This window comes from Apteryx mantelli, chromosome 3, assembly GCF_036417845.1.
Source record: "Apteryx mantelli isolate bAptMan1 chromosome 3, bAptMan1.hap1, whole genome shotgun sequence".
NCBI lineage: Eukaryota > Metazoa > Chordata > Aves > Apterygiformes > Apterygidae > Apteryx > Apteryx mantelli.
Genome location: NC_089980.1, coordinates 48,359,369 through 48,383,920, shown reverse-complemented (window position 1 = coordinate 48,383,920; position 24,552 = coordinate 48,359,369). Strand labels below are relative to the sequence as shown.

Here is a 24,552-nt window from a genome sequence, read left to right as displayed (position 1 = left end):
CCTATTCTCCAGCTACAACATTCAGATTTTCAGAGCTTTGCTCATATGTTTTTAAAAAATATTGCATCTTTTTGCAATCTTGGGATTGCATCTTTTAATTGCATCTTTTCCTCCTGGTCCCCAGTCTCTGGGAACTTATCTTCCTTCTGCTGTCATTTCTTGTATTGTACACTGAGGCCTGAGGCCTTTGCTCACTACTGAGGAAATATCAGAAGAAAGAAGCATGAAGGGGTCAGAAAAAGATGTGAAGAATGTTTGGGGAAAACCAAAAAGAAAAAGTGTTGGTAAACCTAAGGAAAAAAAGATCAGAAGACTGTCAGTACTTAAGTGGACACTAGGTACATTATCTGAAACAGAGAAAGAATACTTGAGCTAGCAGTAGTAGTAGTAGTACAAAGAGTTGGATTACAGAATCTTTTTAAATCCCTTCTAACTTTATTCTGTATGTCAGTTAAATCCAGCACAATTCAAACAATATATCAGTCACAGGAGATCAATGATAAATGCCTGAACAGCACACTTCATTAAGGTAAGAATCTGAAATGTTAGAGATTGTCTGCAGGTGATCTGTTCAGCTACTGAGCCCGACTGATGGTCTGTTTTAAGAAAAAACATTTCATGATATTTTGAAGCAAGTTCTCTCCTCTCTACCTTAATCAATCCATCCTCACAAAAAACTCTAACAGCTCTTAATTAGTTTGCCTTCAAATTTTTAGGTACCTTGCACAAGAAAGGTGCTATAGAAAATCAAATTACGTTATCTACAGTATCATCTGTGTAGTTACCATAATAGATAGTTACCTTTTGTTTCATGTATTCAGGTGATGTATCCCCATAGAATTATTCAGACTTTCATCCAGTAGTGCAGTTTCAGTACTTTATTTTGAAAGTCTCTTAATAGCTAGTTTAAAACAAGCAAGCAAATGAAATGTAAAGTGTTCTTTATTAAATAAATCTAAAGGTAAAGGAAATTGTATGATTAAGAAAGACAACATCATAGTTCCAAAGGATTTTTACAGCAGAAAATGAATTGCGGCAAATGAGCATTTCAGTATAGCAGCCAAATTGTCCTCATTTTTATGGAATTAATTTCGGTCCTCAAATTGTGACTTGTTTTTTAAAAGATATGCTGCTAGAAATTCAATAGGATTTGGCGGTCTGTAAAGAAAAAGAAAATCAAGAGCAGTTACTATTTGTTATATAAAGTTACGTGGCTGAAAAACTAGTCACCTTCCCTGAAAAGCAACATAACTGCTCTCAAACGTCTATAAGTGCTTATCTAGGGATGACTAATCACCCAGGCTTATCCAGTAAATTTCCAGTTTTCTGTCTGATGAGTAAGTTTTCAATAAGTAGTCTTAGTCACCACTGGTTCAATGTTATTAAATTCCTAAAACTGTTCCATACCTAGAACCAGGGTATATATAGTCTGTTAAACTGAATACTCACTGGAAATTCTATGCATTTGCCTATTTCTTTAGCCTGTGCTATATAAAGTAAAAGGTAAGCTGTAAAGTAAAAATAAAGCTTTCTTGCTTCATTTTCTCCAAATGGTTATTGGATAGCTTACGCATTAGAGCTGTTTTCATGGCTTCTGGAAACTGCTGGTTCTTTTTAAATGAACACAACAGAAACTTCAAATTGGAAAAGCACTGTTAACTTGCAAGCAGTCAATAATAAACCCTTCTGAGTCACTGGCCTTACTTTGCAAGTGTTTAAAAATCTCCTTCAGCTACAGTGCATGAATCCCGGTAATCCAGATTCTGTCCATGGAAAAAATGACAAGCTTACTTATTCCACACTGGGTCAGACCAGAGGTCCTGGTGGTGAGCAGAGATGCCTATGAAGAGCACAAAGAAGAGAAGTGTGCAGAGATACTTCTCTGGAACACCCTCTTGGCCTCCAAGCATGTACAGTTCACCAGCTTCCCAAGCTAGCCCCTTTAATAGCCCTGGGTGGATTTCTCCTCTACCACTTTGACCAGTTGTCCCGTGAGCCTACATAAAATGTTCATGTCCTCAGCCTCCTGAGGCAAAAAGTTCCATAGCTTATGTGACTTGTGAAGAATCACCTCCTTTTGTTCATTATCAATTTGCCACCTGCTAATTTCATTTGACTACTATATTGGAAGAGATGAGTGGTCCATCCCAATCCATTGTCTTCATGCCACTTGTGATTTGACAGATTCCTAATATATTCCCTCTCAGAAGTCTCTTTTCCCAGTTGAACTATCCTGGTTTACTCGGTCATTCCTTGTATGGATGGCATTGCATACCTTTGATCACCCTGTCGCTCTTCTACCTTTTCATATTCTACTACAACCTTTTCGATAGAGGGGAATTGGAATTACACATACTATTCAAAATACAACTGCACCATAGATTTAAATAGTGACCTTATGTTCATTTTTGCCCCTTCACTTTCTAAGTCCTAGCATTTTTGATTTTTTTTGACTGAGCAATGCATTGACATTGACATGCAACTATTTATTTTAACAATTCAAACATCTTTTTCACAAGGTAATGGTTAGCTCAGAACCAATCACCTTATCGATAGCATTAGGATATTTATTATCCTCCTAGATGCATCATTTCTGTTTATCTTTATTTAGTTTTATCTGTCGTTTCCTCAACCAATCTTTCCTAATTTCACATTAAGTTTATAAAGTTCTTGTGCAATTGTTTACATTTGATCAACATAAAAAGCCCCACACTATTGTATAGTATCATTAGCAAATAATTTTGTCATCCACTTTGTCAAATCATTATGAATGATCTTTTGCAGAATCCTAGTGGTGAGCTCATTTCACTATGAAAATTCACCATTTACTTCTACCCTCTGTCTTGTATCTTCCAACCAACTCTTCACCCATATAAAGGCTTTTCCTTTAATCCCACAGCAACTTACTTTCTTTGAAAGCCTTTATTGAAAGACTGTGCCAAAAGCCTTTGAGAAATTTAAACAGACTATATCATCTGAATTCCTGTTTATGTGTGCTTGTTAACTCCTTCAATGAATACCAAGAGATTTATGAGGCCTGATAAAAGGTGTGTTGACTCCTCCTAATATGTCATTTATCCATATGCTCACTATCATTCAATGTAATTCCTACTGAATTCCAGGCACAGTGACCAGGCTTACTGGATTGTTCCTTGAGCCTCTCCATAACCCCTTAGAAAAAGGAATTAGCATCCATTAGTCACCTTCCAGTCCAATTTTAAGCAGGACATTATACAACAGAGCTGGTAGTTCAGCTTTTTCAACCCTGAGTTCTTTTAATATTCTCAACTGAACAGTCAATTTGACCTTAGCAATTTGATACTGTTCATTTTTTTCCTATGTCCCACAACCTTTTCCACCAACATTCTGAATGACTACTGTGATGAGCCTCCCTAAAGAAAGGCTCTTTCCATAGTGAATGAAGATGCAAAAAAATTAGTTTAGTTTCTCCATAACACAAGTATCAAGAATGTAAGTGTGGTCTGGGCTGTGGACCTCATTATGTTACATCTACAGCAGAACTCCCACAAATGTCAATAGAAGATCCATACGCTGCGCAAGGGCAGAGTATGCCTTCCTAAATATTCTTTTGCCTAATTATTGATCTGTACAGTTCAGTTCAAATTCACAGCTCCTTTTGAAGTTAAAACAATGTAGATAGTTTTTCTGGTTATAGGTACTGTAAATGTGATTATGTTCATCCATACCACCTTTTGATAATGTTCTTTCAGCAAAACTGGGAAATGATTGATAGGCAATATGACTCACCAACAGTTCAGAGAGACCAAGAAGATGAAAGTTTATTTGGATAAGGTGGACAACTGTTTGTTATTGCTGAAGAATACTCTTTTAGGTTCGGCTGATAAACATTTGAGGCATCTTGGCAAAATAGTCTTTACTCAAAAGATAAAGTATCAGTTTGCCTCTTATTGTGTTGACGCTGCGCAGTCAGCCTCATCCATTAGAAAGTCTTTAATCTACTACAAACATGTATGTCAGACCTGATTTGTCCTTCTGTTCTCAGTGGAGTTAAGCAGAACTCCTTATAACATCTCACTAAGGAAAACTCGTTCAAACTAGAGTAACTTCTTGCCTTGTTTCTGTAAGGTGAATTATGTGATAAAATTAATGAAAAAAAATACATTTTTTCTCTCCAAGGCCTTGCAATAGCACATCTCATTGGGAGATCGGGAATCTATTAAATAATTCTTATCACACATGTGCAGCTAAATGACAAACACATCTTGCATGTTCAAAAATAATAAATTATCAACCTGTTTGACATTACTTTCTTACAATTATCAAACTAGCAAAACTGTTAGGTGTGCCAGATCTGAAAAGGTGACATACTATCCAAATTTAAGACTTTTCTACTCCTAAGAATAAAAGGAACATGTACGCATCTTACCTCTCTTTTGCAAGAACAGCAAGTCCCTGTAGTAAGATGGGTACAACTGTCTGATCCAAGTAGGCACGTGTGGGCAATGACTGAAGATCTACCTTCTGCTTTGATGTTTTCTCTGCATTTATTTTCTCATTTTCTACTATTCTCTGAATTTAAAAAAAATAAAGAAGTGAATGAACACTGATAATAGCAGCCAAATCTACTTTGAAGTGTGAGTGCAAACAAAGTATCTGCTTTGATATGATACTTCCAAGAAAAATCACATTAAAAGGTTCACTATTTACTTCAGTATCATTTACTATAAAGGGAACAACACAACATAAAATATATTAATTAATAGGCAATTGTGCAACAAACGCGTATCTACTGGTGGTTTTGTCTCCATCTAACTTTTTTTGGGGGGGGGGGGTCTACATTTTTTGAAGCTAGACTTGAGATTCAACACTTTTCCCCTAGATCAGGAACATGACCTTACACTATAATTGACAGCAACAAAATCTTCTTTACCTCTACGTTTTCAGTGAGACCGTATTCAGAATGGGGATTTTCTGGAACCTGTAAAATAACACATGGTCAGCAAAGTCTTTTATTTATTTTTTAAACGTGTAAAATGATGCATATAGAATATGTCTTGCAATACCTGTGGCTGTCCCTCCATAATCTGTTCTGCCTCCATGATTTGAAACGTGGAAATTGCTGGATATGCAGTAATCTTGAAAACAATAAAATCATTGGTCAGTGGACTGAGATGAAGGCAAGTGTAGGTTGATGGGTACTAAAAAATTATGGGAACTTCTGGTGACTAAGGCACGAATAGTAGAGAACAGAATTGTTTTGTGTTTCCCCACTGCCGAACCTGTTACACGTTTTCCCTGTACACGAGACAGAAGTGCCTTAAGAGGTGCATTATGGCATCAGCTCGAGGAGACGGTGTAGGGCTTCAAAAATACTGCGTTAATCACTTAAAAACAAAGCGTTCCGCACACGTTTCCGTTCCCAGCAGGAGCGCACTCCGCCCGCCCGGCAGCGCCCGCGGGACGGCGGGGAGACCCCCTTCCTCCCTCCCTCCGCCGCGCCGCGCTACAGCGCCGCTGCCTCGGCCCCCGGCCCGCCCGGCGGGGCCGCCCGGTCCCGGGCCGCGCTCCACCCCGCCCTCGAGGGGCGGCCCCCGGCCTCGGCCGCGGCGAAGAGGCGGCGCCCCGCGCTCTCACCCGCCCGGGGGGTCCGGGGAGCGGGGCCTCTGCGGGGGCGGCGGACTGCAGCCGTCGCAGGGTACCGACGGCCTCCACACAGCAACAGCACCGTGGCCGCAGGTATCGTAAACTGTTTTGTCGTAAGTGAAACGGTCGCGCTGCCGCCGTCCCCGCTCCCGGGCGAACTGCGCCTGCGCGGGGCGGAGACCCCGCTCGTCCGTAGGAGCCGTCGTGCGAGAGGGGAAAAGGGGCGGGAAGCTCAAGGGGCCGGTGAGTGACGTCAACAGAGGGCGGGGCTTTCGCCCTCCTCGGCCGTCCTATTGGTGGGCGGGCGCGGGAGTGGGCCGCGCGGGGGGCGGGCCCGCAGGGGCTGCGCCGGTAATGGCGGGTGCAGGGGCAGGGCGCAGCGTGGTGGCGCCTCTCCTCGGGCTGCGTTTGGGTGTTTTGATAAATCGTTCGGGATTTCGGTAGACACCCTGGCTGAGAGCGGGTGAGCTGCCCTGTGCCCCGCGGCAGGCGGGCGGGCCCAAGGCAGCCTGTGCGCGCGGAAGGGGGCTGAGCTGCGAGCAGTTTGGCGGCCGGAGGGTTCACTGGTGGTTGTGCACACACCTGCCGCAGCCAGTTCTGAAGTGAGAAAGGCGGGCTTATTCCTGAAGTGACCTTCCAGAACTGTGTGGGTCACAGGCCGGGAAACAATGACCATTCGCCATTAATTTTTACCCAGTTGTCTCTGTATTAAGAAAAACAGAGCTGCTCAGCTTTGTCTAGGTATCTACTTCAATCATGCTGTCTAGGCTTGAAAATATCAAGAAATGGAAAATCCACTGCTTCTGTGGTTGGTGGTACTGTCATAAATTGTTCTAATTTTGAAAATGTTCATGTGGAGGGGTGAGGGAGAAAGCTGTCCTCACTCATGTTTTGGGGCTCTCTTCTACCCTCCAATTTTTCATCATATTTTCTAAAATATGAATGCTAAAACTATATGTAGTATATCTGGATTTGTTGTAGCAATGGCTACAGAGGTAGAATAATTCTCTTGTCCCTAATCCCCCATTTATACATACTGTATTGTATTAAGTTTTTGCTATAATACTATGTTGGGAGTGAGAAAAGGTTTCCTAAGGTTTACATTTTGTGAAAAGATAAGTTGTGAGCCAATGTAGTTGCCCCTTCCTAATTCCTAAAATCTTGGTGCTCAGATTCCTAAATATTTTGCTAAGATACCATCTTTTATCTCCTGTATTTTATGAGTCTTCAGTCTTCAGGAAGAAGTAAAATGAGGTTTGTTTTTTTTTTTAATGCATTAATTTTATGCCAGGTTATCAAGTAGAATAGTTTATGGACAGATGCAATGAATACCAGAGCCAGCTTAAAATAGCGGGGGAGGGCGATTAAACTGACTCACAGATCACTAAAATATTTCATAGTGACAAGTCTTGAATCAGTTCTATAGGTTCTCACTAAAAGCACTATCATGTCCTCACAATTCCCATCTAATGTCTAGTTTTTAAACTGTTTTGGCTTAGCAAGTTATTAATTGCCTAATATGTGCATTGTTTATTACTACATAATTTTACATTTTATTGCCATAACATAGTCAAATGCCTTTCACAGACATTACATTTTAATATTTTTTTAAATTAAAGTAATGGAATAGATTGAGTAGTCAGGATTGTTTGAGACTGACTGCCCATGAACTCTTCCTAATGCCATTCAATTTTTTTCTTCAATTAATGAATAATTTATTCCTCCGCTGGCTTTTTTATTCTTTTGCATGGGGTGATACTGTAGATGGCAGACAGATAATACAGACAGTACAGACTGTAAATGAGCAATCTATAGTCACATGGTTTATTCTAAATGACATTTTTGAATGCTACATAATAGTAGAACTGTTTTAGGTTTCTTTGCTATTTCCAAATTCATTAAATTTTAAGGTCAGTAAACCATTATGTCAGATTTTTTTTTTAAGGCCGGTTAGGTATACTCAGCAGTTGAATATTGCTTAACTTCAAGTTATGAATGGACTGCAAAATGCTTCATTATATTTTTACAGTACAATTACATCATCCCGATTTCCAAATACAGAAGAAATACTTAATGAACCGTACTGCATTGTTTGTGTCACAGTTTTACTGTCTTTGTCTAATAATGGTTCTAGGTCATGAATAGGATTATTTTATATGGTTATAAGTTTCTGTATTTTATATGGTAATAAAACTAATTCTCAGTGTTGTAGTTAAAACCGCTCTCTGTCATTTAAGAAAAAAACATGTGATATGAGGGGAAGTTGTCTTTACTAGAAATAACTGTGTGGCATAAGCAAACAAAAAATTGTAAAGTGATGGTAACTTAGGAAAAGAAGATAAAACATCTGGGACAGTAGTGATTTCAATTTGGCATATTCTTTTAATTACCCCCCCCCCCAGTACTTCACTATAAAATGGGGAAGCTGGCTGATGCACTGAATTCACTGATACCTTTCTATGCTTTTTAAACAGTCTAGATTGCTATACAGAGTTACAGGGTGAAGGAGAAAGATGGTATTTCATAATATAAAAGAAGTAACTCAGTATTTTATTTGCAGAACTCTGAGCATGTGACAAAGTAAAAAAAGAAAAGAGGGGGTCTGCATTGGATGTCAGTAGCAAAACTAGGAACAGAACTTGGGAATCCTGGTAGATACATGTCTGTCCTTGTTCATAGCACCAAAGTATTTGACAACTGTTCAGATAACAAAAGGAGTGAAAAGCTGGAGGATCTCTCCCATCAGGAAAGTTTCAGAGAGATATAGTTGGGTAAATAATGGATAAAGGTGACTGTGACAGCTGGGTATTCATATTTGTCATGAGGGTGGAGCAAGAATAAGATTTTTTGCAAGTTGTCGTATCTATAATGTATATTCAATTACGTTAGTTTCTTCCATGTAAAGGGACAAAGTCTGTCATTTCAATTACTTAAATTTGGAGCAGACAAAGCACTTAAGAATATTCTCTAGGGGGCAAATCGACAGTGGCAGAAAGATGGAAAAAGTTACCTACTAGCTATTACACATCTCTAATTGAGGGGCCTTTAATTCCAACAAAGGGGAAATTACAAGGAACCCTGCTAATCTGAATCTAAAAATGATTGTAAATGGAAAGTGGTATGATTTCTCTTTACTATATTTTGCCTGCAGTGTGGTTCACAAGCTCAGTTAGAATAATTAATTCTTTAAATTATTCATTGCGTTTCCACCTAGTGGGTTCCGCTGTACTGAACTCAAGCACTGAAACAGCTTGGTACCTTCCTCAGGTAGCTCTGAGGCGGCAAGGGCCGGCAAAGTGCCCGTTGGTGCTGCAGAGCCGCCCCGCGGGGGGACGCCCTCCGGTCCTGCTGTGCCACACACCGCCGCTTGCGGCCCGCCGCTCGCTCGGCCCGGGAGGAGACCGACGCGCCGCCATCGGCCACGCGGCGGTGGGCGCTGACCGTTAACGGCCACCCGGGACACCGCCCCCCCCCCCCCCCCGACAGCGGCTACGGCGGAGCCCAACTGCGGTGCTCAGCGGGGGGAGGGGAGCCGCCCCGTCCGCAGCGCCCCTGGGGCGTCCTCACCCCCCCCCCGCGACTACATTTCCCAGCGTGGCAGGCCTTGGGCGGCTCGGCCTACGACTCCCGACAGGCCGCGCGGCACGAAGCGCTAAGCCGCCCTGGTGTGCCCACCGCGCGCTGCCCGCAGGCCGTCCTCAGGTGAGGGGGAGGGCGAGCACCGCCCCGCCCCGGCGCGGGGGGCGGGGCACGCCGGCAGCCCCGCCTCCTATTGTCGCCTTCGCTGCGGCGCGTCAACAATAGCGGTGCCGGGGGCGGCTACGATCCCTCGTATCCAGCAACCGCCGCTGCGCGCTCCCCCCCGTGGGGCCGAGCGAAAGGGGTGTCGCCGCCGCCGCCATGGCCGGTTGTTGTCAGTCGGCGGCAGCGGGTTATGGCGACGGCGGTGAATGAATTCTCCGGGCGGCCGAGGGAAAAAGAAGGGCTCAGCCGGCTCCAGCTCCTCGGCCCCGGCCGCCGCGGCCTCCCCCCCCGCGCCGCCCGGGCCGGCTCCCCCCGCGCCGCCGGCGGGGGCGGCGGCGTCCCCGCACAAGCGGAACCTGTACTACTTCTCGTACCCGCTCTTCGCCGCCTTCGCCCTGCTCCGCTTCGTCGCCTTCCAGGTGGGGCTGCTCTTCGCCTGGCTCTGCGAGCGCCTCTCCCGCGGCGCCCTCATGGCCGCCAAGGGCAGCAGGGCCGCGGCCGGCGACGCGCCCGAGCCCGGCGGGGCGCCCGAGACGGTGCGGGCCTGCCACAAGCGGGCCTTCGAGTGCATCTCCATGGCGCTGCGCATCGACGAGGACGAGAGAGGTAGGAGGGCCGCGGCCGGGCCGGGACAGGCCGGGCGCTGCCGCCGCCGCCGCCGCCGCTTTGTGTCGGGCGGGGGCGCGTCGGGAGGGCTGAGCTGAGCCGGCCCGGCCTGGCCCGGGCGGGCGGCGCGGGCAGCCCGCTCGCTGGCGCTGCGGGACTTCGTTTTATGCACTTATTTATTGCACCGCCTCTGAAAGAAGTACAGGCTCGGAAGGGCTTGGGAGGCTGAGCTGCGGGCCGTGGTGCCGCCCGTGCCGCTGTCTCGGAGCGGGCTCTGCCCCCTGCGCTGCTTGTTGATGAGGCCAGGGGCAGGCTTCATCGAGAGGCTGCGGCCCGGGCAGCGTCTTCGAGGCAAAGCAGGCCTTGGCATTTGAGCTTAATAATTCTAAATTAAGCTTTTAATTCACAGGTCTGGGTAAGGTGGTTAAGAATTAGGAGTGTGCGCGTGTGTCCGTAACTAGATTTCAGTTTAACCAAGCTGCCTGGCCAGCACAAGTGCTCAGCACAATAATATAAGTGCATCCTTTAATGTACTGCCTTATGAATTATATAAGTGTTTAGGTGAGTCTTCCAGAAGCTTGGCTTGCAATCTGCCCATGTTAGGTCATCTGACTTTTAAGGAGAGAAATATTTATTCTTATATTGGAAGTTGATTTTTTTAATACATTGTGTTCTTAAACTTTTTGTCACATTTACTCCTAAAAATATGGCTCTGCAGCTAGTGGACCTTAAGGAGAGTGTTTGAGGTTTGACTAAGTAAAATGCAGGAATGAAGGTTTTTTTTTTCCTAGAGGATTCAAAAAAGAACAAAAACAAAAATGAGAGCAATTGCTAGTGCGTTTGATTTAGCCATTAGGTCTAAATGCAGCAGCACAACTCTGTCAGTGTTTGAAAGGTAGTCTTTTGGGACTTGGGACATGCTGTGCTGGGTTTTAAACTTCCCTGCAAACATCTGTATTTCCTCATATATGCCCTAATATTCAGTTGAGTTTTAATGAAACGGTGGTATCCTAGAGAAGGAGGTTAAAAACATACAGGGGATAGAGCTTCTGTAGAAGCTACATGCTGCATGCATCATAGAGCGATGGATGTTTCTTGCTTTGCATTGACAGTATGGGAGTGGCAGTGGTTAGCTCTGGAAAAAACATGTGCAGCAGGGTTAGGTCAGAAAAGATCTACATTACAAGAGAATTTGAGGGCTACAGGAGCAAAGCAAGAAAGAACTTGAGGCTCAAGGTAGCTTAAAACTTCAGTGTTTTTGGCTGCTCTGAAGTGTAGCTAAACCTTAAATTACCAAGCACCTGTTATGCTGTTGTGACTTATAACCATTGATGGTTATAAGTTGTAAGGCTTGACAGTTAAACCTTCAAATCTTGATTCTTATCATGTTGTGTGACTTTTTTTTTTTTTTTCCTTTCTGGAGTTGTTGTATTTGGATTAGTTGTACAAGGTGAACATTTAGTGAAACAAAAGATCCTTGCTGCTAACACAAGCAGCTGCAAAGCTGTTACAACCCCACAACTGTAATATTTATTTTGCTGGGAAGGAACTTGCTTTGTTTTAATACCTAGATTTGTTTTTGGCTTATTTCTCTTTATTGGTCATAGCACTGGAGTACTGCATACCTCTGAATGTATTTGTTATTTGTTTTTTTGTTTTTTTTTTTTATAACTTTGAATATAAAGCAATATATTAGGCATAGTGTATGAATGGTTGGTACTTCTAAAGTGTCTCATATCCTGTTAATTATGCAGAGCTCTTGCTCTTCTGGAAGCTCTGTGCTTCAATAATTATGATAACACTTGTAATGTTAATTTTTATGCTTCTAAATTGAGAGGGAAACTCATGTTCTTTTTTGGTATCTTCAAAATCAAGCTTAATACTCCATTTTTCTGTGGGACTAAGAAGGCAAGCCAATGATTTCTGAAGAGTGCGTGGTTTTCTTTTTTTGTATTTTTTAAAGTCTTAGTGACTGGAAACTAGTAAGTTACTCTGTGCACATTCAGAGCACTGTCTTTGCCAACAGGTCTGGTGTATTGCTTTTAAAACTTCTCCAGTTAGAAGGTGGGCATGGGGTTTTGTTAAAATGTTTGGCATGTTCACAACTGCTCTTCAGAATTCTACAGGCAAAGCTGACTTGAATCATTTTTAATCTGATTTGTAATAGCTATAAGCAGCATTAGATTTGCACAGAACTTGAAACTGTTTCTGTAGGTGACAGGGATGGGGAGAAGTTTAAAGAAAAAGAAGGCTACAGGGAGGATCAAAGTTGCTCAGCCTCCATTATTTCATTTGTATAGTGTTGTCCTTAACAGTCGGAATGTGGGAGGCTGGCAGGGAAAGTACAGTAGTAAAATGATTCCCAATGTATGTGATGTACATGACTATAGGAAGATGCTGCTCCTGTAGCTTACATTGGTAAGAAGAGTAAAGCATGGAATTACCAGCACGGTCTAATTTAACAAATTTGCAAACGGATTTTGCAACTGGAGATAAGAAAGAGAAAGCTGTTAAGAGGTTTCTGGAAGTGTATTTAAATATTTTACTGGCACTCCTGTTTTCTAGAAAATAGGTTTGGGACTGAAGTTCTCAAAGTTTGAATGCAGAAGCAACGCAGTCACTTTTAACTGACACTTACAAATAGTTTTGTGAAACATTCGCATCTGAAACTAGGCTGACAGTATCTGAAGATCTTGTTCTAGGCATTTTTGCATCTTTTAGCGCTAGTAGCTTGTTAATGCTTGCCAGATTTAAATTAGAATACCTGATGGGCTATATTCCTTAGTGGAAAGGGATTCTTAGTGTAACATACCTAACTTTCAAAAGTATATTTCAATATGCAATGAAGTATCTTCTGGATGCAGAGTATCTACAGAAGGGGAGAGATATGAAGTAGATTGGAATATCTTTCAATATCTTTCATTTGCTGACGTGGTATCAGACAGTCTAGGGTAGGTATAGGCGTGTTCCTTGTTTTATTTGCTGTAATGTCCATTTATGAAGTTGTACATTGTGGTGTACTCTCCATTCTACATGTATTGTGCTTCATGCAAAGGTTGACAGACACCTGCAAGACTAAAAATTCATGGTAGGATGAACAATCAAAGAAATATACATATGAAAAACAAGCTGCTACCATACAAAAGTTAGCTAAAGATGGAACACTGCAGAAGTTGATTGTTAGAGGAAAAGATGTCTCTCATTGCACTTATGCGGTATCTTAGACTCTTTGCTTGTCTTCTTGAGTTGCCATGTTCTTAGTGTTACGCCAGTATTGGATGTCATTGGAAGATTCAGAGGAATATTTTCATTTAGTATGCTAAAAGAAAAACTGTTAATTTCAGTATTTCTGCTGAGAATACATGTAGCTTAGGGCTTTTTAAGGGAAGTGACCTCTTTAAGGTAGCTGGAGAAATATTCTTAAAACAGGCAAAAGTGATTTGAGGCTGGTGTAATACTTATTTTTTATGGAAAAGCTTATTTGAAACTAAGTAGAAATAAAGTTGACAGTGTCCCTTTAAGTGTTTCTTTAAATCATAGTTTTGTTCAAATATGTTCCGTCCTCTTACTTGTTGTATGCAGCATTATATGGAACCATTCCTAAACTTTAATTCATTACAGGAAATAATGGGTTCACTTCCTTTTTAAGCAGGACAAAAGGAACAAGCTGTTGAATGGTATAAGAAGGGAATTGAAGAACTGGAAAAAGGAATAGCTGTCATAGTTATTGGTCAAGGTAAGCCAGTTTTGAGTGTTGTGGAAAAGATTTACCGTATTGATCAATACTGGTTTATGGCTTTCTCAAAGTGAGGAATCAATAGTGCTGAATATGGCAGGTACTAGGAACTGTCTGCTGTATGAGCACATAAAGGTGCATTTCTTATTCTTGTTTGGGCTGTAGGTGAACACTGGTCCATTTCTTTATTCTACCTTAATGTTGAAAGCTGTAGCATTTACAAGTCTTGCTCCAGATATTTTCAGGCTATCCAAAAATCATAAGCAGTTTGTGAAAACTCCTAAGTAAAATAGCTAATTTCTTAATATTTTGGCATTCCCATTATGCAAGTTCCAATTTGATTTGCCAAAGTTGAGTCATGGATTAGCTTGTGTTCTCACACCTGCAGAATTTTATATACCCTTCAATATAAACAAACAAACAACAATTTTTGGAATGGTCTAGTATTGTGTTTCCGAATAGCTTATGCCAAAATATCTGAACACTTCCAACAAAAGAAAAAAGCTGTCTATTGTATAGGGAAGCATTTTAAGCTCTAGTATAGAAGCAGATATGTACTATGGAGAAACATTTGTCGTGAAGGGCTTACTGAGAATCCCTGTCCTCAAAACATTTTTACCAGCCCCCCCCCCCCCCAAACAAAAAAACAAAACAAACACCCCAAACCCTAAAACCTCATACCTGGAACTTCTTTCCCAGGTCAATATTTTGTTTCCTACTATGTTTTGAAAATTGTATGGACAGTATATATTGACAAGTTACTTCTGCAACAACAGCCTGTCTGAATGAGCATAATTTAAAAAAAAAAAAAAAAAAAGCTTGAATTGAACAGACATTGCTTGTAGGAAGTAATATTACTGTCTGTAATTCCATATGTTTTCAAATGTAAAGGGACACAGTCAACTGAACTTAAATCTGTTAATTTTGCTGAAATACATTTTTTTGAATTGTACTTGCCTCTCACTCACTTTTCAAGCATTTTAAAAATCTCTCTTACTTGACAGCTCTTTAGAAAAATGCAAAGAGAAAAAGTAGATATTAGGCTGGCATGAGATGTGGGAGGATATGCAAAACAATACACTGCTCAAGTTGCCTGCTCTGTACAGTCAATGTTTTAAAGCAGATAGTGACAGCTAATTTCAAAATCTTGATTAAATAGAAAGCCTTAGGATATTTTTTTTCTGATTTTTTTTTTTTTTTTTTTTTTTTTTTGCAATGGAGTTCCTCAGTGGTGAGGGTAGATAAAGGATGGGTGGAAGAGGAGGGAAGGCCAGATGACAGTATTCTAGCACTTAAATTTTAATTTGCCAAATTCTGATTTAATACTGATTTTTCTTTGTAAGGTGATCAGTGTGAACGGGCTCGACGTCTGCAATCTAAAATGATGACAAATTTGGCAATGGCCAAGGATCGCTTGCAGCTTTTAGGTACCAGTTACTATTCATGACTTTGGAAAGTTTGTCATTATTTGCACGACTTCACGTAATACATTCTTTTAAAATATTACTTTGCAAATTTCAAAATGAAGGAGTCATTGTCTGTATAGGATCTCTTAAGTTTGGTTATAGCTGAGTGTAATATTTTTCAATGCTGTTGCTGGCTTTTGAAGCCAGAATTTCATGATTCACTTCCTATGCCTTAAAAAAATAGGTATAAAAGTAACTGAAAAGTCTGTGTATTATAGCATGCTTGACTCCGCAAACTGAGGAGGCCTTGTCTATGTTAGAGTTAATTTAGAATTTCTGTGTTAATTTTAGTACAACTTATGATGCATTGCTGATCGTGAACACTTAAGTGTGCCTATTGTAAGTGTAATTATTTCCTGTTACTCTTAATTCTGCTTTTATGTTTATAACAATTTTCTTGATTATTGGCATGTTTTGGCATGTATTGTAATAACAGTTTTTCAACATAAGGTTATGAAATCCTAATTCTTGCGGTCTTCATCTAGTCATGTTCTATTTTAAGACCAGCAGGTAAGATCACTTCTTTTCAGAAGCATAATGATGTAGTTTTAGCTCGATCAAAATTAATTGGTGTATCTGAGTTCTTAATGCACTTAATAAAACAGGGAGCTTGGAAAATGCATCTTACTGTGCATGATAAACTCAAGTACATGTGTTGGTTCTCCCCTAAAGAGCAATAAATATCCTTGTTTCCATTTTACTGACTGAGCTGGAAGCAGTTCCAAAGTTCTCAGGTTAGAATGCACAACACAAAGCTGAGGGCTTTTTGAGGTGGCTTTTCGTTCATTTGTTTGTTTTGTTTAACTTGTGTATGTGCCTCTTTAATCTTGTGTTGTGTTTAGAGTGCTACTAAGTTTGCTTTAGAAGCCTATAGAGCAGGCAGGAAAACTAACATTCCTTTCTCCTGCTACGCCTAGTGATTCTTAGGTCTTAATCAGTGATTGACAGGGAAGTTTTGATGGCCACGAGAAAGTGAATCCTTTTTGTTTTCCTGAAGTTCTTTGCATCCTTAGCCCTTTTTGTTAACAGGTGAAGGGAACATGGGGTGGAGCAGGCTTCCAGCTTCTATCTTTTAGTATAGCTTTTTGGTGGTAGAATCTCAGTATATTCAGAGAAGTTATTTGCTGCTTGCTATGGTTACGGCTGACTCCCAGAGGGAATATAAACTGAGGAATGAAAGAATGGAAGTGATTACACACTAACCATCATTGACAAGATATGGCCTGTTGTTGACATTCTAATTATAACAAGTAACTAGGAGGGTTTTTTTAGTGTTGCTGTTCTCTAAACCTGGTAGTAGCAATGTCTGTATTAATTTTGTGGGTATTGCTTCATCCTTGTTTGTCTCATTGTAGTAGCGCTTGTGGATGAGTTGCTTACCTGCTATGTTCTAACTGAGAAGATAAAAAGGGTAAAAATTACAGAAGCACTAAAGTTGAAGTCAAGCTAGTATATTCAACTTTATTACCATAATCCATGATCATATGCTATTTGTATTCATCATTCAGAAGGCAAGTTGAAAGGTGAATGGATAGAGTAGTGTTTATTGTATAATCAGTTAGTGTCAGATATGTTTTTTTGAACTTTGAAGTAATTCAAGTGACATTAGAAATTATGTTAAATTTAGTACTTTATTCTACATAGGTTCTTGTTCAACTTACCAGTAAGAATCTGCCTCAAATTATGTACTTGAGAGCAAAATTAGGATAGGAAGGAGCAAGTGAAATACGCATTTTCCCTTTACGAAGGAAAATGAGGTTCTTCAGAGAGGTTTTACAATTGACTTAATCCCTGCAAACTTGAATCATTATGGATCTATTTGAGCAATATTTGTTAAACCATATAACCCACTTTAAACTATTTAAAGCATCTGTTTTTGTCACTTCGCATGTCATTTTATGTGGACCCTGTGAAATTTTAGGTAATTCAGAGTTGTATTGCATGTTCTGCCATTTTAAAGATGGGTCTTAACTTGTGACCTGTAGTAATAGAGATGGTTGGAGTTTAAGTGGCATATAGACACTTTTCCAGTTCAACTAAATCTGAGGCTTTTGAAGCGGTTATGATTTTTCAAAATAATTTGCCCTTGAATCCAACTCTTGATATCAAGGAATAATGGTTTTTTGGGGGGGGGGAGGGGAGGGGGTTCTTCTTGCCCTGTGGAATTTCCCCATTTCCTAAGGGAAAATAGGTAAGTCCTTCATTGCAAGATAAAACAGACTTAAAATAGGTAATAATATCAAATACTTCAACCTGTTTGTTAGGCTAATACATGACTGCAGATTGCCTGACTGAAATTCCATCCAGTCAAGCAAGTAACATTGGTAGTAAGTAGAAAGTGGAAATTAAATCACATGGATTATAACTGTCCCTTAAAAGCACTCAGCACTTTGATTTTTGAGGTGTTGTTTTTTAATTTTTGACCAGGAAGATGTAGCTACTTACCTTGGATACTGGCTTTGCTATTTTGATCCCTGTTTTCATCTTGAGTCTGAATTACTGTATTGTATTCTGTTTAAAGCTGTACTATGACACTACCTGGAAGCTGAAGTTATTCCAGATATGCTTCAGAGCACCTCAAGCTGACTTGATCGTTTTGGCAGTCCAATGACAGTACTGAGTTATGCTAGCTATCTGCAGATTTCCAAATTCTACTATTTTGAATTGGCGGACGCCACTCTTTTGGTAGGGGATGGAGGTACTGCAGTTTAGGGGGTGTTAGCTGTGCAGTTATTTAGATGAGTAGGTAAATCCTGCTCTGATGGTCTTTATAGACCTGATCTCCCCAGTGATGGCCTGGGTGACTGATCACTCATGTTAGAACCATCATATTTGGTATATTTAGAGTCACAGGAGGAGATTTTACGTTTTGACTGTAGAAAACAATCTCAAGCAATGTCCAGTGCAATGCTATTTAGTTCTAACACTATGCAGCTTCTGTAACAATCTGAGTTTTCCTGTTTCAGAGGCCCTTTATGTAGGGGGGTAGATTTTTGTCAGCATAAGTGCCTTTTTGTTACTACATGTAGCTTCAGTATTTTGGTTGAAAGAGGTTTGCATGCACACAATTCAAGTGCCTTTCACCAGTATCCCCTTTGGTAATAATTCTGCCTGGGTTGAGGCATGGGGATTCCAGTGATGCCCTTTGGAATTCTCCCATTTTCTTGGAGGTGATGGTGTTTTGCTCCAGGTTTGTGTTTTGGGATAACTTTTTAAGAAGTCAAGTTACCTTTTAGTCAAATCCTAGTGTTACCTAAATGAGCAGATGGCTACAGTGATGTTTATTTGATAGGTTAATGGAGAAGTTAAAAGTTGAGGGAACTGTGGTGGTAGTTGCAGCTTCTATAAGATTTATGTCAATGTTGTATCATTAAGGAGAAAAAAGAAATGAGATTCTGTAATATTCTTTTTTTTTTTTTTTTTTTCTGGAGACATAGGAAGAAAGCATTTAAATGGAAGGAGATAAGATGTCCTATTAATTCCCTGGAATAATATTTATTTTCCTTATTCCAAAGGGCTCTACAGCGACATTGCTTCTTAAGAAAAGTGGTGTATTTGCATTATGTAACTTTATCTGCCAAATTAAAATGGCATGTTAATATGTAACATGATGGGAGGACACTGTAAACTGAAACTGGACAGCAGTTGGATTACACAGAGATGTATGGATTTCTGTTGCAATTTTGGAGTTCCTGAATATGTGGAACTGTCATGGACGTATAAGAATTGATCATTCCGGTAAAACCCCAAACTCAAACTGTAGTATTGAAGCAAATAATGTTTCCAGAATTCCTGCCCAAGCCAATTTACTGGGGACACTCACTAGTGTTTCTTTGTAAAATTTAGAAAGGCTATCCAAAGCTTAACAGATTATCTAGTGTTTTATTAAGTCTTTGAATATTCATTTTGTTTCCCGAGCTTCTCTGTGTACTTTCGTTTCAGGTTGCATGCCCTGGGCAGGGAGTGGAATGTTCTGCCGTCACCTGCAGTAGTGCTGTGACACTGTTCTTGTGGGCAGTCATGCTAGGGGGGCTTTTCTTAGAAATAAGGTTACAGAACTTGTGCTTGTTTGCAGGCTGCTCTTGTGTGACTCAGATTTTTAATTTTGCTGTGTTCAACTCTTCACTGTGTTCAATTTAAAACTAAGTAAGCCTAGGGTGCACACATGCTAATCTGAACTCGGATTTTCATGCTCGCCTAGTTACAGAGCTTTCACTCTAAACTGCTTCTTGTTCAATTTTGACATTATTATTAAACCATCAGGTGTGAAAATACTTCTGGGGAAGCTAAGCTATGAGTGATCAGGAGCAGGCAGAGGAAAGAAATGAAGCAGAAAGATGGGGAAAAAAATTGTAATACGCTAATAAGTAGAACTAATGAAGTGTTTTTAGCTTATTGTTTGTCTGATCTGCAAGCTCTGAATGGTGCTCCTCCCTTAATTTGGGGCATATGTGGTCTTGTCTGTTTAGATTTTAAGTGGAATTAAGCTTTCCTTGCAGTATGTGCTTTCATGTTGCCAGAGGTTGTCTCTACTTGGTCACTTGTTCCCCTGCAGCTTCTTGGTTACTGCTGGTTTAAAAAAAAAAAAAAAATTTGAGGCAAGTGTGATGGCATATGGCTTCTTTTCTTAGAAAAGGTGGATTTATAATGGAGAGGGTGGGGGGAGAATAAAGGTGGAAGAGGTTGTAAAGGTCCTCAAAAGTGAGGCCAAGAGGTTTTTAACTACTATGAACAATAGAGAACAAATAGTCTTAATTGGTTTTTTTGGTTTGAGGCCTTACTCCTCTCTCTGATTTATGCTTTGGCTAGTTTAACATGACTTCTTAGAGTTAATTTCTTTCTCCTTAATCTTTAATCTTATAAATCTTGCACTGAGATGCTACTAAGTTAATCCTCTTAGAGAACACTGTTTGCAAGACAATTTTATAGACTTACTTTCTAGGCAATTATATTTCTAAATACAGATTTTTTTGAAAGACATCTCACTAATGTCGAAGTGATGTCTTGCTTGAGTAGATGAGGTGTCTGTAAAAAGTGGACTGGTTGTTACTACTTCAGTGAAGCAATTAATATGCAAAAAAGTAGTGACTTCCTACTGTTGGTCAAAAGTAACACCTCATGGAGGCCTTTGAGAAATGGGTTATCTACACAAATCTTTTAATAGCATTGAATTAATCTTGACCATTGCTTTTGGGAAGTAACTACAGTCACTAGACTGGAAAGATTGTTTTAGCTAACTTGGTCATAAATGGCTAGCTTTAAAGCTGTTTAGTCATGTACATACTTGTAGAATTTTCTTAAAGTTTGTTAAACATGTAGATTAGATAGAAATATTCCTTTTATCTTTAACTCTGTATCAAGTAGAATAAAGCCGAAGTAGACTTTTGAGTGTTCAAGATACATAAACTTTCTTGGTTCATTTTTGTTTTTTATTTGTTTATTTTGTCCTTTTTCCTCCCCCCTTCTGTCTATTGCATAGAGAAGCTGCAGGCAGTTTTGCAAATTTCCAAGCCGCAAATGGAGGTCTATAATGACAGTACTAACCTGGCATGCCGCAATGGACATCTCCAGTCAGGTGGGTTTGGTTTCACCAGCGCCTAACTATTAAGGGGATGTCTCTCAGTTTCTGCTATATTACAAGGAAGAATATGCAATGCTATGTTCTGGCCCCAGAAACTTTTTTTAAACTTTCATATTCTGTTACGTATTTCTGTTTTTAAAGGCTTTATATAAAATATATTCCACCTTTTCTATGGCTTTGGTAACACTGTTTTATTTTGTAGCATGCAGTTTGGTCTTAAAACAACTGTCCTTGTTCGTTATTAAATCATATATTAGAATCCAAAGCTATTTACTAAGACAACATTTTAGCAAATACTTCTCATGTTATGTACTTAAAGGAATTAAATTATAATTGTTTTAGAAATGTCAAAAATCGAGGGCATCAGCAAGTTACCACTACTTTTAGTGACAGGTTATCTATTATGCCTACATAAATAGTTCTTCCTTTATAACATTGTGAGAGTGAATGTGCATTGGCATTAAGTTGCTTAAAATTTTTTTTTTTAAACTCTGAAAAAGTGATACACAATTAAAAGGTGGGGGGGGACATTCTTTCTCTGACAAGAAGCAAAAATGTTTTTATCCTTTCCCAAGAGCCTGGATCAAGAATATTGAAATATAAGTAGTAAACTTACTCTTTATCAGTACATAAGAGTAAAATTATTACTGTGAAGTTTGAATTGTCTTCAAGGAATGTTTTAAGGTAGCAGTAAGCTCTTGTCACAACTGTGATCTCAGCAGCTAATTCATACAATGGATTATAATGATGTTAGGTACTATTGAGAGTTAAGAGGCAATTGAGTTCACAAAGCTCATCTACTGAGTAAAGAGCAGTGTTCAGTTTTTAGAGTAACTAAACTTGAAACTTAGCGTAAACTACGTGCCTTTGATTTTTCAGCTTCATTTCTAGTCCTGAGGGCATCTTATTGTTTGCTTTTTCTCCTTTCTGATATATGAGCAAGTTAAACTAGTGGGACAATGTTTTGCTAGGCACTTTAATCATTACTAGTTTAGTTTAGTTTGCATTTGTAGCTAAAATGGCTATTGAAGATAAGTTCCTAAGTAGATTGAACTTTTGCTTTAGAATGAGCCAGTACAACTCCTATATTTTTACCTAGTTGGCTAATTGGAGTTTGAATGAGTACGCACATACACAAAAGTTAATAAGATGCTCCATCTGATTCAATATGAACAGCTTTTTCTTTAAACTCTTCCCTCCTGGCTTTATTTGTACTGTTTTTTCTCCTTCTTCTCAGAGTTGGATGCTGCAGGAGAAGGTTAGACTGAACTTTTGTTCCTCTTAAATCTGTCAATAGCAAAGCATAAAGAGAGTATCCATTGGTATCTGCTGGAAATGAAGAAACATATTGCCAGTTCTGCAGCAGATGTTTTTATTTACAGAAATTCCTGCAGAAGGGAGGTGATCATTGCTGGTAAACTTTTGGAAAGTAGTACTGGTAAATTTACCCATATAGAGTCATACGGTGTTTTATAGAAGATGGATGACTGAACCACTTCTTCAGAACTGTGCAGGAAGGACCGAAGACACAACTGCAAGGGGCCATGATCTTCTGGGGTTGCCTTTCCCTGACAATTTGTCTCTTCCTGCTTACTGAGAAGCTCGCCTTTCCCCTTCTCCGAGGCTGCCCCTGGAGTTGAAGAAGTTAGAAGCTGTGGCAGATATGTGTTGCAGGTGCCCTCCTGGGGTAGTGCAGACTAATAGAGAAACTTTCACTTATCCACCTCTGTGAGGTCTGAGAAGAGGCAGAGAGATTAAAGAGCAGGCAATCAAAAATAGTTAGGTACCAAACTTCTGTTGACTGGTTACTTTGGGCAAGACTGTAAGAAGCTTACTCCAATTCTTCCAGCAAAAGGTAAATTTCAGATTCGTAACAACTTCTGGAAGTCAGATTTACCCAAAGTATTGACTTCCTGCAGCTGTGAGATCCTGGATATTATCAGGAAAGTCAACCTATTAACGGTCATGTGAATTCTTAACAGGGTGGTGCTTCCTCCTGGCTTTGGCTTCCCAAAGCTGATGTTCATTCTCTCTCCCAAAGGGGGCTTCTTTGTAAGAATATGCTGGTGCTATACTTTTCTTTCTTAAAGTACTGTGTCAGTCTTGCTTCAATCTGTTAATTACCTTGTCATTATTCTTCCCTTATACATGTTGTAATAAAGGTGGTGTTTTCACACCAACAATTGCACTCCTTTAAAAGTACTAGTGCATGAAAAATAAATCCATAGAAAACCCATACCTTAAGTAGCCTGCAACCTGATTTTGTAAACTGCAGTGGTACAGAGCTGCAGGGCTCTAGGTAAATTTAAGTGTTGTTGTTGTTTTTTTAATCTAAATAAATTATCATTGCACTATTGCCTGATCAAATTGGTTTTTTAATAAAAACCTTGGATTTTATGAAGTGTGAGATACGGTTTTAACATCAAGAAAGGGCCTTTTTTGGAGGAGGGTTAAAATGAGAATGCTTTTCTTTCTCTCAGTTGGCATTAAAGCCCAAACTCCTTAAAGACTTTTTTGCATCTTATATCTGTTTGACTTTCTCACTTGCAAATTATGCTTGCATAATTTTTATATTTCCACATCACTAAATTTGAGATTTTTTTTTCTCAAGGTAGTATGTGTATTAACCTTTCTGAGGCACCTACTTGTTTCTAGCACAAGTGACTACCTATCCCTGTCTTTCTCATTCATAGTTTTCTAACTTACCTGAATAGTTCGACATTTTGTTCTGTTTTAAAATGTATATGATGGGGTTATATAAAACTTCATTATAAGAGGTAGCACCTAGCCTTGAGTTGCAGAGACTTGCATGGTAACTTGTGTCTTAAAAGAGTAGTAACAAGCAGATGTGATCCAAAACTTTATTTTGGAGAATATATATTTTTTTAATATCTGTCACTCTTGTTCTCAAAGTTGTTTTAGATTAGATGCAAAGCAACTTACTGGATTTTTTTTTTCTTCAGACATGCATATTCTCCTTTGCATTGTGTGGGTCTGTTTGTTTTTAATAGATGGGGAAGATGATGATATTTTTATGCTGGTCTTGCCAAAGGCAGCTTGTGATTTTTTTATAAATTTATTTTTTATTGGGCATACAATAGTGGTAGTATTATAGTAGTTCCAATATATCATTTCACATTCAGCATTAAATCTCAGCATAATATGCAATCAGAGAAAGCCTTGTATTGCACTTCTTAGCATGTTAGTACTGTATAATTATTTTAGCTCAGTTTGCACTCGAAGGATTTGCTGTTGTGTCCCCAGTGATAGCGATATATTGGCCAATGTTCTTCTGGTTGCAAAAATTTAACTATTAATACAGAAGAGTGTGTGTGTGTTTTCCTTTTTTTGGCATTTCCCAAATGGAAGAACAAGCAGTAATATAACATCCATTTTAACACCATAATTTGACAACAGTAGATGTTTTACTCACATGGCTCTGTCAGTTCAGAAAGGCAACCTGTATCTCTGATCTGTGTAGCTACACTTTCATGCAAAATGCAGAACAGGCTCACCTTAGCTTCTGAAGCTTTCTATGAAGGAGTTATATTCCACTCGGGGCATTCAAGTAATCTGAATATAATCTTTGAAGGAATTATTAATTTGGAGCTATAATGAATGTTGATCCTGAATAACTCTTAGTCTTGCAATTGGTGGATGTAATTCATTATGTGGTGTTTTCAGGAAATGTATAGCTAAGCAATTGGTCACAAAGTGACTCAGAAGAATTATTTATATCTGTTATCAATAGGCATATGTGAGGAATTTCTAAGCAATATGCACTGCTTTTTTTT

The 24,552-nt window shown here is 39.7% G+C and overlaps 2 protein-coding genes across 8 annotated transcripts in view; one reads left to right on the top strand and one right to left on the bottom strand.

The window, feature by feature from the left end:
* Positions 1 to 924: 924 nt before the first annotated feature.
* Positions 925 to 9,803, bottom strand: DPY30 (dpy-30 histone methyltransferase complex regulatory subunit). 3 transcript variants are annotated; one of them, XM_067293313.1, is made up of 5 exons: positions 9,744 to 9,803; positions 5,046 to 5,117; positions 4,913 to 4,960; positions 4,409 to 4,551; positions 925 to 1,158 (listed from the first exon to the last, which is right to left on the bottom strand). In XM_067293313.1, the coding sequence occupies exons 2-5, from the start codon at positions 5,079 to 5,081 to the stop codon at positions 1,086 to 1,088; spliced, it is 300 nt and encodes a 99-aa protein (XP_067149414.1). In that variant the 5' UTR covers positions 5,082 to 5,117; positions 9,744 to 9,803; the 3' UTR covers positions 925 to 1,085. The 3 variants fall into 3 exon arrangements, with proteins under 3 accessions (XP_067149414.1, XP_067149413.1, XP_013799427.1); XM_067293312.1 differs by lacking the exon at positions 9,744 to 9,803 and adding an exon at positions 5,617 to 5,696; XM_013943973.2 differs by lacking the exon at positions 9,744 to 9,803 and adding an exon at positions 5,262 to 5,543.
* SPAST (spastin) overlaps positions 9,309 to 24,552 on the top strand; it is a 42,242-nt gene continuing 26,998 nt past the window's right edge. Inside the window, exons 1-4 of one of the 5 annotated variants that reach the window (XM_067293307.1) lie at positions 9,309 to 9,975; positions 13,628 to 13,711; positions 15,055 to 15,138; positions 20,657 to 20,752. In XM_067293307.1, the coding sequence (XP_067149408.1) occupies positions 9,576 to 9,975; positions 13,628 to 13,711; positions 15,055 to 15,138; positions 20,657 to 20,752 (664 nt within the window). In that variant the 5' untranslated portion in view covers positions 9,309 to 9,575. Of the gene's footprint in view, positions 9,976 to 13,624; positions 13,712 to 15,054; positions 15,139 to 20,656; positions 20,753 to 24,552 lie in introns of all 5 variants that reach the window. The other 4 variants (XM_067293306.1, XM_067293310.1, XM_067293309.1 and 1 more) reach the window with 4 other exon arrangements.